Source organism: Glossina fuscipes, unplaced genomic scaffold, assembly GCF_014805625.2.
Source record: "Glossina fuscipes isolate IAEA_lab_2018 unplaced genomic scaffold, Yale_Gfus_2 27, whole genome shotgun sequence".
Taxonomy (NCBI): domain Eukaryota; kingdom Metazoa; phylum Arthropoda; class Insecta; order Diptera; family Glossinidae; genus Glossina; species Glossina fuscipes.
The window spans coordinates 8,164,218-8,176,489 of record NW_023998422.1 but is presented as its reverse complement, the minus strand read 5'-3'; the positions used below and the strand labels follow the sequence as shown (position 1 = coordinate 8,176,489).

The window sequence follows — 12,272 nt, the reverse complement described above, 5'->3', positions numbered from 1 at the left end:
GTAACAGCTTTTATGTGTTCAGAGAAATAAAGTGGCTATGGCCAACAGCTGCTGCTGCTGCTGCTACTGCTGCTAGCGCTACTTTTTGCGCTGCATTAGACTTTTTAATATAATAATTTAACTTTTATTCAGTCGCTGGCCGCTAACCAGCCCGTCTGGCATAATTTGATAACTGCGTTACATTACGAAACGAACGTTAAATATCTAAATTTTTCCAAATTTTCCAAATTTTCTAAATTCTCCAGCAATAAGAGAATTATAATAAGAAAGAAAGAAATAAATAAATAAACATGGGACGTATGGTCGATGCAATTTGTTGTTGTTTTTGCGGCTCTACTTATAAATTAAGAAAAGAAAATATTGAAAATCTTTCAACTAATAGTGATAATGAATTAATCGAAAAATTAATTCATTCAGAGCCAACAATCAGATTGGAAAGCATTCATCAATATAAAAGTAAAAAACCAAAGGAAACAGATGCGAAATTACCTGAGTACTTGACCGTAGAAAAGTATTTAAAAATGAATAAATAAATAAATGCCGCCTATTGACCTTGATTTTTGAATTGTGTTTTTGTTGCAGTGAAATAGAACAATCATTAGCGGCGACTATCTCAGATCGTGCCACTGATGAAGTCTTAGAAGCTTTAACCCGTTATCGACGCGGTCTTGGCATCGCTGATTCTCCATCGATTTTATTAGATGAGCCACAAACACCTGACATCGTACGGAGTCGCTCAAGTCATGTAAGTGATATTTGTATTCACTTAGAAATCACTTTACAAAATAGAACAAACAAGGTGTTTTGTTTTTATCAGTCTTTTCAACACATATCTTTTACGTAAGTGCGATTTTTTTTAATTATTATTTTTATTTTTTTTTTGTCTTATCTGCGAGAAGATAAATAATCCCCTTGATATCGATAGCAAAAATGCGCTAATTGCTCAAAAGCTTCACTGTACATTTAAAAGAAATTCGTATGTATGTGCCAGGAGGTCAAGGCAAGCGTAGTATACGCTTTCTGTTAGTACAATATTGGTACACCTAGCCTAGCCGAGGGCAAATATTGATATTGTGAAAATTTTAAAATCGTCTCTCATATTAATCTCTTTTCTCGGGCGGCTATGTGCTACGCTTAGCTTGTTATGTGCAACAACACTTATGGTACAAGGGCCGTTTTTCTTTTTTACGGGGCCTAGTAGCAGCGCACTGCCAACTAGCCATAGTACACTCTGGTCAAACCAATCCCGGAACCGCTTCCGCACTATCTCGAGAAGGACCTTTATAGATTCTTGATCGTAATTATATCGTCATAACTTCCCCATCCTTGGCTGAGATCAGAAGTTCGGATGTCGGCTTTTTGTCACTTTATATTACAAGCAAGCTAACAAGTTACCTGCCGTAATTTCTAATTCCAGAGACCTGAAAAGCCTGAGTTCTGAAACATGCCCAAACCGAACAGACGAAAACAACGTGCTCCCTATCGTCGTTTGTGCTTCGGCGCACGTTATATGCGCTTACGTTGAAACGGCACAAATAACTCGAAAAATTGGTTTGGGAAGAAATTAACTTCTCCGTCACTTTCCCATCGCTGCAATCGCCACAAAGAATACATAGCTGCTTCTTCAACAGGTGCAAGTTTGCGAGGATGTATGCGAGACCCGGAAGAACTTGAGATATACCCACCTTTTACCTTGTCGATCAATTCGCAATCATTTTCTGACTTGATCTAAATATGTATGTTCGTCCGTCCGCTTGTTTATCCTGATTGCTTGCGCTGAACCTTCAAGCCACAATTTCGAATATATTTCAATAATGTTAGGTGCACTCATGCGTTTTGACCCAAGGGCGAACGCTATTGAATATGGTTCGGATCCGACCACTTTTTCGAACGTGTTCCATATAAAATTTGGTTTTGAAAAGTCATCACATGAACAGCTGTATTAAGAGCAGTGGCGTACCGTATTTAATAGTGAGGCGTGACACACTATAGTATTATTAGGAGTTTCTCCATTGCAACAACACCATTCTTTTTGGCATTTTAAGACGAAAGTAGATGAGGAATAAATCGTTTGTTGGTAAAAACCGAATGAACTTTGGTATATTATGAAGAAAGGGAGTTCGTTTTTTATGACAATGCAAGTTCACTTTTCAGATGCCTTCGCATATGAAGGCTCGTTTTGAGAACTACGTAATCATAACATAATTTTAATTAAATGCTTATCTTTGGATTGCAATAAACGCAAACGAAGTAGCGAGGTAGGTAGGGTACCCAGTTGTCGATCTTGTACTAGTGTAATGTTTCAACTTGTTTTATAACAACTAACTTGTAATTATCATATTATAAAATATTTGTAATGTGGCTATGACAGCGAAGGCCTTAAGTCTGAAGGCCGAGATGTAATTATTTAATAAAAATTTCATTTTGAAACAAAAAAAAATTCTAAAACGATAACATTTTGTTGCATTACCTTTTAGGACACTGATGGTATCGTGATACGACCAGGACGTGGTTCCATTTTACCTAAATTGGGGTTAGAATCTCCAACAGTAAGTGTAGTTCATAAACCACCACTTTGGTGGCAATAAATCATAAGTAACAATAACAAGAAATCATAAAAAAAAAAAAAAATTATTTATAAAAAAATTAATAACAAATACTATTTTAGCCATTAAACTAAAACGAAACGTTGACATGCTACATAAAATATATATATAGATTATAAAATTAAACAAAAAAAAAAAAAAGAAAAGAAAAAAAAAACACATGAATGCATCTTAAACATTAGTTTAGAGCAAACTTTCGCAGTCAACTATTTACACATAGGCACACACACGCACACACATCTAGTTAACACTTATCACATGCATTACTCTGTCTTTCAGTAAGTGTTCGTATGCGTATGTAGTACTGCTACTGGTGTCATAGTCTCTTTTCTAACATACATACACATACATTCCCACATAATTGTATATATATATATATATATACAAAAATATACATTTTTTATAAATATTTTAAAAAGTAATTCTTCTTATTTATTTATTTATTTATTTATTTATTTATTTAAGTGTTTTTATTATATATTAAAAAAATAAAAAAAAAAAAAAAAAAAAAAAACAAACCAAATCATATAATATATATAAAAATTCATTTAATTTATCTTTTTCCCCTTCTCTTTCCACACACCCTCACAAACACCCATACAAAAACACGAAACATCATATGTTCAAATCATGTTTTCATCCGTTTATATCAAAAAATGTAAAACAAACAAAAACCAAAAACAACAAAAAACTAAAAATATCTTAAAAAATACAGAAATTGGAATATCTGAACCTTGTAAGTAGTGTGTCTTGGTAAAGCACTTTCCATATGTATGCAAAAAAAAAGAAAAAAAAAAAAAAACAATAGCTCTATATATATATATGTGTATTTTTTTATATACACTAGATAACTCTCTCTATATATATATATATATATATATCTATCTATATATATATATATAAATATATATATACGTACATATCTACATCTCTCATAGTATAAACTCCAAGTTTATTTCTAACTTTATTTTTCAATTCTTTTTTAATACAAATAAAATTTCATAATTGCTTTTTAAAAGAAATCGCGCGTTTTCTTTCATTATCTTATATCTATCACGCATCGCATTCAATTCAATTCAATCACCGCCATTCATCCTCATTCGCACTGTAATTATTCTTGCTTTTATTTGTTAATTGTAGCATAGTTTACCTGTCTGCTAAAAAATTTGGTTTTTTTTTTTTTTTTTTATATATACGTATATATAAAAACGAAAGATAAGCTTTTAGGAGAAAAAAGCCATGTGTTCACTTGCCCATCATTCCTCAGCCTTCATTTTATTCATTCATTGAATGCTTCTTTCGCTCGTTCTTACATATTATATTAATTTATGAATACTTATTTTATTTTTTTTTCTGTGATTAACATTCTTTGCTTACCGCCTCTTACATTTCTCTCCGTATATGTGCGTAGGCGACCCCGCATATGCCAACGAAACGGCGTTCAATGGCTCGCAAGGTGCGTCCACAGTCAGTGGTGGAAAACCTTAGTTTAGGACATATACCCGATTTGTTAGAATCACCGTCGTCGCATCGTTCCACGTCACAAATATCACGACGTGATTCTTCAATCAATGGCGATAACATGAATAGTAGTCGTGGCGCTTTAGATGATGGTGGCGGAGATGAATGCTGCGATTCTATAACGGAATTGCCAAGTGCTTCGTTTCAATTGCAACATCTAGTCAAAGGACGTCCGAAGCGTGCTAAAACCCGAGCACCCACCCGACCATTAGTGACTATTGAAGGCGGCGCTACTAAGGAAATCGGTGAGGGACTTGATCAATTCTTTCGCCCCGGTTCGGTAACACCTACAACCCTTACACCCCTAGTATCGCCAACTTCGGAGGAATGCAGTTCGCTATCGTTTGCCGATAGTCCCACCATGAGTCGCAACGGGAACGATCATATGACGTCAGAAGAAACAACGCCGATATTAGAGGAACGCAAACCGATCAAATTGGAAAGAAGCTCACCTTTATTACGGGGTGCCGCGTGGGCTACTCGTTCACGTTCAACGGACAACCTAGAGAAATATTCACCTTTAGTAGGTCGCAAATCGCCTCTAGTTAAGATGCGGGCGGAAAGTGGAGGTGCCAATCATATCGATGGACCAGAAATACCAACAGCAGCAGAACGTTTATTAAAAACTTCATCGACGCGTGAGGATAAGCTACGTTCACCCAGCAATGATTCAATAAAGAGTCATACGGAAGGCAGTAGCGTCATAATGAAAACGGGTAATGGTATACTACGAACACCGATTGTTTTGCAAAAGCCAAGACCCTGGTCTGTGGTAGGCAGTAATGAACAAAAAACAGGAGTAACAAATAATTCGTCATGCGATTATCACGGTTCGGAATCTACTAAAACGACACCCGAAAAATTGGAAGAAGGTATCAATCAATTTTAATATTATCTACGTAGTGCCCTTAATCTAATTAGTCTTCCCAAAGAAGTTGAAGTCTTGCCTTTTGGCCAAAATACTGGCGGTTCAATTGTGGGCATAACTCCCGGTATAGCCATAGCACAAGGCGGAACTGGCGGTGGTAGTATTGTAGGCATAACCCCTGGTAAGACAAGTCAATCTAATGAAATTTAAATGAAATGTTTTTTTTTTTTTTTTGCTAATAAAAATGATTTTGCTGACTTTTTAGGCGCCGCCCTCGGTGAAAAGAAATCTGTTAGAGAGCTTGCGGCCGGTCTGAATCGCATGGGTAAGTGCAACGCAATGTAGGGTAGTTGCAATTTTCTTTGTCTACTGCATGAAATTCTCATTAATTAATTAATTGTTAAATTTTGCATTATTTACTTTCTTGGAAATAACTAAAGGATGAGCAAAAAAAGAAACTAAAGAAAAAGAAGCATAAACGGCTCAGAAGACACACTATGTTTTCTATGTACATTTTTCTTCTTCTTCTGCAATTCAGCAAATCATTGTGTTAAGTAAAACGACACGAACACGTTCAAGTCTGCGGAGAAAATTCAGTTTGAATTTTTCAGCCTTAAAAGCCCTTTAGCTTCTTATGCAATAACTGTATTATTCGCTTTTTGTGTCAGCTTTAAGGCGTTTATTCAAATATCTCCTGTATTAATACACAAGTAATGAGATATACACGGACGCTAAGTAAATTATTAAAGAGGTGCTCAAGATTTCTCGCAATAGCACCAGCAATAAGGAAGAAAGGGGACGAAGTTCTCAGAATATCACTAGCATTGCTTTTACGCACAAGATATTTATACCCATTTTCAACTTAATAGCATGAACGTACAAAGCTTTGTCAACATTGAGATCTTTCTCTAACTATGTCGAAAACATTCCTTAATTTCAATTGTAATTATGCTCGATAGCTATTAGTGGGCAATGTTGGTTGAATACACTTTACTACATCGCATTGACTCTGTGGGCAGGGCAAAGAAAACAGAACAAGCAAAAAGATTATAGTAGCGCCGCGATCCACCATTAAATTCTCTACACCAGTCTACACTTATCCATACGTAGACTTTTCTCTCTTCGAGGCTTTATATGGGACATGGTCGAAAAAGTAATCGGATTCGAAACATTTTCAATTAGCGTCCGCCCTCGGGCCAAAACACATCAGTTTACCAAATATCCCAAAAATTGCGGCCTATAGTTTGCACGGTAGCAAACAAGACAAATAGACAGGCTTAGATCGCTTCAAAATATAATTACTAATCGATCGATGTAGTAAAAGGTGGATCCTTATCAAGTCTTTCTTCGCACAAACTGAATATACTTTTACACCGCAAATGGTGTAGGGTATAAAAGGTGATTTTTGCCTTTTAAAAATAGAAAAGAGAAATGCAATGAAGTGCTATCCTTGGCTTACATCGCGATGCAGACTTCGCTAAGAATCTATCAAAAATTTCGATCAAATTATATTCTCTGCTCCCTATGACGGCAGACGCGCGACATATTTTATAGAAATTGTTGCATGAAATTATCGTGTACAGACTTAAGAGAGCATAAAGAAGAAGAAGAAGAAGAATAGTAAAGGTTCAAATGCTTCCTTTGGTTATAAGAAAAGAGATGAGATTGAATGGAAAATATTTAGAATATGATTGGTATTTGAAAAAAGTTATTGCAAATTTTCAGTTTTTCTTTATTTATTATTTATTTTTTTATTTTGTTTATTTTCTTTTTCGTAACATATGTGTGCCGATCGAATCTAATGCAAAACAGATTTGCCTTTAAAACCAAAAGTCTTGCCACGTTCCCTATTAACTTCGACATCGTCATTATCAAAAACAAGTGGTAACTTTTCCTCATCCATCTCCTCTTCTATTGCAACAACATCATCATCTGTTAGCACAGCCATAACAACATCCACTCATATTGTAACAGCAAAAAGTGATAATAGCATGCAAACCTGTACCAGTCAAAGTCACAGATCAACCAAAATCACCAGCACTACTGGCAGCACAACGATTAGCGAAACAGTGAGTGAAACGAACAGAAAAAGTGTTTTCACTGAACTCAATGGCAGCCAGACAGTGAATACGAATGAAACGCTAAATACTGGAAACAGTAAAATAGCGAACACTAATGGCTTCATAAATGGAGAAAAACGCTCCAGCAATGATGTGATCACTAAAAGCACGGGTGGTTTTAAACGCATTGCGGGCAAAGAGATCTCAGCTTTGTTTGAGGTTTGAGGGAATATTGAAAAAAAAAAAAATCAAAAAATCAAAAAAACGAAAAAAGAAAAGAAAATGATTATCAAAAATGGAAAAGCGCTTATTGTGTGCGGTGAAGGTTCCCCTCATTTCTATTCAATTCACCCTAAACGAAATGTTATTAACATAAGCATAAGTCTTGTATTAGTTTTTGTGCCCCTACTGTAGGGTCTCTTATATCATTTCCCATGTAAATAATCTTGCCCTTGTCAGTATAAGCTTTAAGTATCTTCCTTAATCAATTGTCACAACATTCATGAATTTTATGTTGTCTTTTAAGCATATCTTTTGTTTTTTTTTAATCATAAGAAACTTTTATGTTAATTTTATTTCGTAGAGACATTTAAATGTCAGTCACATGTAAGCTTAATGTTTGTTTGTGTATGTGTTTGCAATAGAATAAAGACATAAGTACTATACTATCTGTGTATCATTCTCTCTTTCTCTCTCTCTCTCTCTCTCTCTCTCTCTCTCTCTCTCTCTCACTCTCTGTCTCTCTCTCTCTCTCTCTCTCACTCTCTGTCTCTCTCTCTTTCTGTTGCTGTCTTCCTTTCTTTGTGTAAAGTAATAGCTAATCGTAAAATGTTCATAAAAGTTACACAAAATAATGGAATTAGTTTTTTTTTTTTATTTGTATATAAAATGCAAAAATTGCTTTTGTATTTTTTTTTTTTTAGGAGACATTAGTTGAAGGCCTGCAACGCTCCTGCGTACAACGCACATTTAGAAACAACAAATACACCAAAGAGGATATCGTTGAGATTTATAAGTGACAACTATTCCTCCTCATTAAATTACTCTCCCATTATATATAATTTCCTTTTTATTTATTTCTATTTATATTTTTATACAAATTTTTTTTTTTTTTTTTTTTTAATAAATTTTGTACAATGGGGGCGTAAACGATTTTAATATGTTTATATTAATAATTTGATTTATATATATAAGGACACGACGACATTGAAAAGGAAATATAGTAAAAAGAAAAAAGAAAATGAATTAATAAATCAAAGTATTCCACTGTAATATACTTATAAGTATTAAAATCTTTCTCTATATTTGTATATTTTTAACAGTTTAGAAGTTTAAGATATTTTTTATATCACTTATACATTCTTTTTTATAAATGTTTATGTATTCGTGTATAGGAATTTGTGTAAACTTAATTTGGACCTTTCATAGATTATCAACTTTATCCCGGTAACTCCGTATTACAAAAACAATAATATTTAATATATACATTTACACATATATTATTATATTTAATTTTTAATACAATTTCTTTTCAACTTTCAATTCCAAGTGCCAATAAGATCTTACAATTTTTCCCAGTTATGCGCATACCTATGAAAGTATATTGTTGCTCCCTTGAGAAGCAAAAACGTTTAAATTGCACTGAAGTGTGTAGCTTCAATAAATTCAATAAACTCAGTATAGTCAAATTATGGCAGGAAAAAGACTGATGGAGACTTGGGTGGAAGCATTCGAAGAAATCATTTAAATCAGTTTTCAGAAAGGATAAATATGGCTTGGGAACGAAGAAGTCTTAAATATTAATTCAGCAGCCTTTGTTTTCATTTTTCGTTTTTCTTTTTTTTTTTTTCTTCTTTTCATTTTTATGTGTTTTATATTATTTACTTCTTATTTTTGTACCTCATACCGCGTGTGTTGCAACAGCACATTAAAGTTGTACAACGCTCAGGTAAGGCCAACCGATCGATTCCGAGCCACTTTTTGAATGAATCTAAGCTTATCTACCCATGTCCATCCGCCGGTTCATCTCGCCTCTTTGTGTTCAGACCACAGTTCGCAATTCTCTAAAAATTTTGATGAAATTTGGTACACCGACGTATTTTGGCCTAAGGACGAGTGCTATCGAATACCATTGTTCCCCTTCGGAAATATTCGGAAATATCGCTATACGAACAACAGTATTAAACGAAGTGGTGTAGGGTATTGAACGGTAATTTCAGTACTGCTTACATTAATTTTTATATCCATCATCGAAGGATGAGAAGTATACTTATTTTGTCAAAACATTTGCAATGCCTAGAAAGAAGTGCCAAAACCCCCAAGGTATATATAATCGTGGTCAGCATCAGATTCTGAATCGCTTTAAGTGTGTAAGCATTATCCTGGCGGCAGGGATGAAGCTCGAGTTGAAATTTTGGCGGAAACATTGGCAAATTTTGGGGGGATGGGGCAAATCGGCTGAAAGACACACCAGCAATACTACGTAAAATGAGAGCACCTCTGTTTTTACTGTAGCATATAAACGCATATTCTATGAGTGATGCTGTACCACCTGCACGAAAATGGAAAAAATTGACCACGCCTACCCAATGTTATAGCGTATCAAAATTTAATTTTTTTCAATACCTTTAAAAAGCGCAAAAATACGCTTCAAAATGGCTTCGAATTTGTGATTGCCCTAAACATGTCCGTCTGTTCGTCTGTCCATCACTGCGTCTACCCACCTGTATAGCAGCTATGGGAAGCATTATTCCGTTTGCGAAAATGAAGATATCGCCTACAAATTTGTGAAGGAATCTGAAACTGATCTAAATTTCTCAAAGGACATGCCTGTAGCGCAGAAAATAGAAAAAACTCGGCCACACAATATTTAGTTCGTTTGCTTGTTTTGTCTTTCTTAGGGTAACGTTAATGGGTATAAAAGATTCGGTTACGGCCGATTATAATTTTCTTACTTGTTTTTCTATTAAGTTTTCCTTTTTCCCTGATGAGTTACGGGCGTCGAAATTTAAGATGACTTTGATAAGTATTTGCGTCCGGCTTCAAATCAACATCGCTTGTTATTCATGTGTGATTGTTTTGAAAAATTTTTTCGATTATAGTACGAATGATAAAGAAATGCGAATAAACGCCTTTAATGGTCTCCTTCAGCGAACTTTAATTTTAATAATACGAGCGTTTTGCCGTTTGCATGGCCCGTTATTTCTTTTTATCTTGTTTTTCCAAAAATACCCGCCAATCAGTGTAGCGCTTTAACAACCGGGCGAAGTATTGAGCATAGACCACTTGCATTGGAAAAAGCGCTGCTTAATGATATGATTTGAATGCTGAACGGTTACGTTGCAATTACCTCTCTTGAAGAAATATGACCTCGGCTCTTGTTAAGGCAAGAACCTAAGGTGGGATGATCAATTGCTGACAATCGTTCACATTCTGTTATAGATCGAAGGGAAATATCTCTCTTGCATGTAATACACCACAAAAGGCGGCATCTCTTTTTCGCTTCTCTATCCTATTGGAAGCACAATTTTTTTCACAAAAACTTCAGTGCAATTAATTTTCTTGCTTCTTTCTAAACAAAGTCCCTCAAAGCCCCCTCCGTGTTGAACTGTTTGAAGAGAAAAGATTATCTGAACCCATTCACCTATTAAAACGTGAAGCCTGAAAAGAAGAACTGAACCAGTGAATCACTTCATTTCTGATCCCATCTAATCTTATCGTTAATTAAAAAAAAAAAAAAAAAAAACGGAACAAAAGTTCTTAAGAGATCTAATTTACAGGGTAATAAAAATCACTGCCAGTATTAATCATTTTTCTATTGAAAACAATGCAATGAGATGCATTTACTAACTTCTTTTCAAGTAATGCGATTAACATTGAAATGAAATTAAAATTAAATATGTAAAAATAAGATGTTTAGTTTGCACGGGCACCATAAACGAGCGTAGCTTATGTACTTTGTGTGCCGGCAGACTCTATAAGGTATTCATTAATTGATGTAGTAAATACTGCAGTGAAGATTATAACTCCGTTCAGATGGAGATGAACTGAATGAATGAAAAAAGAGTCCGAATAATTTCTTTGAAAGCTGAAAATACTTTGGTCTACCTAATGTAGGCATTGCCAGCATGAAACTCCGAACATATTCGATCGTCCGTCTGTTTTTTTTGTGTTCTGAAATGGCAGAAAGAAAATGGGCTTAGGTCACTAATTGACATCCGCAAATCAAGTTTAACCGTACCAACCGACATAAAATCTAAACAGCGCGATCGCGCTGCTTGGGTTTTTTCGACAGTGTTTTTTCAAAACCGTCTGGTACTCAAACGGTTAAAAGGTAGAAAGGAGGATTTCCTTAAATTTTTTACAAACTACATATTTACTATTCTATATTACGTAACAGGGGACCGCAAATATATAATGAATTTCAAAAAAATAATTGCAATCCACATACTAATAAGCCAATAGTGTAATGCAAAGCTAAGCTAAGCGTTTACTACATCATTAGGTAACAAAGATTCGCTTTAATGCGAACAAGATTTTCTTACTTGTTCTTTAACAAAAGAACACACATATATATATATATATATACATATATTGGAAACAAGAAACAATTAGATGCAATTAAATTAATGTTTACAATTTTTATTCTTGTCTCAATGCAAATAGTGTAGTTTTATATATATATATATATATATATATATATATGCATATACTAGTATATATATATATATACCTAGGTATGCATGCATGTATTTGCGATAATTACTAAAAGTAATTGTAGATCAAAAACACAGACACATTCAATTACAAAATGAAAGAAAAAATAGAATATTTATTTAAAAGCGAAAAGAGAAGAAAAATAATTAACAAAATAAATGAAAGCAAAATTGAAATAAATACTTTATTTTGAAGATAACATTTCTAATAAAGTATTTCGAATTCTGTCTCTGCCCACCTAATATTTTCGACTACTTCCATTAAAATGTTTAGAAACGCTGCAAAGTATTTATTTATGATTCACGACAACGCAACGCACGGAGCGCATCTTGAAAGCTGTACGTGAATTCATAAGAATAGGTTAAAAGAAGATGTAATACAATTTAAATTCTCAATAAAATGCAAAGTAATCAATAAATCGATCAAGCACACATTATAGCCACAATATTGACAACAAAGTGTTCAGTTAATATATTAATAAAAAAATAAAAAACAAAAAAA

At 34.1% G+C, this 12,272-nt stretch overlaps 1 protein-coding gene across 7 annotated transcripts in view; it reads left to right on the top strand.

Annotated features, from left to right (window-relative positions):
• Positions 1-8,149, top strand: part of LOC119636078 (F-actin-uncapping protein LRRC16A) — a 70,140-nt gene extending 61,991 nt beyond the window's left edge. For 4 of the 7 annotated variants that reach the window (XM_038031187.1, XM_038031185.1, XM_038031181.1 and 1 more), the window contains 7 exons: positions 583-745; positions 2,478-2,549; positions 4,018-4,999; positions 5,060-5,176; positions 5,261-5,320; positions 6,808-7,274; positions 7,979-8,149. In XM_038031187.1, coding sequence (XP_037887115.1) covers positions 583-745; positions 2,478-2,549; positions 4,018-4,999; positions 5,060-5,176; positions 5,261-5,320; positions 6,808-7,274; positions 7,979-8,074 — 1,957 coding nt within the window. In that variant the 3' untranslated portion in view covers positions 8,075-8,149. The remainder of the gene's footprint in view (positions 1-582; positions 746-2,477; positions 2,550-4,017; positions 5,000-5,059; positions 5,177-5,260; positions 5,321-6,807; positions 7,275-7,978) is intronic. The other 3 variants (XM_038031186.1, XM_038031182.1, XM_038031188.1) reach the window with 3 other exon arrangements.
• The last annotated feature ends 4,123 nt before the right edge of the window (positions 8,150-12,272 follow it).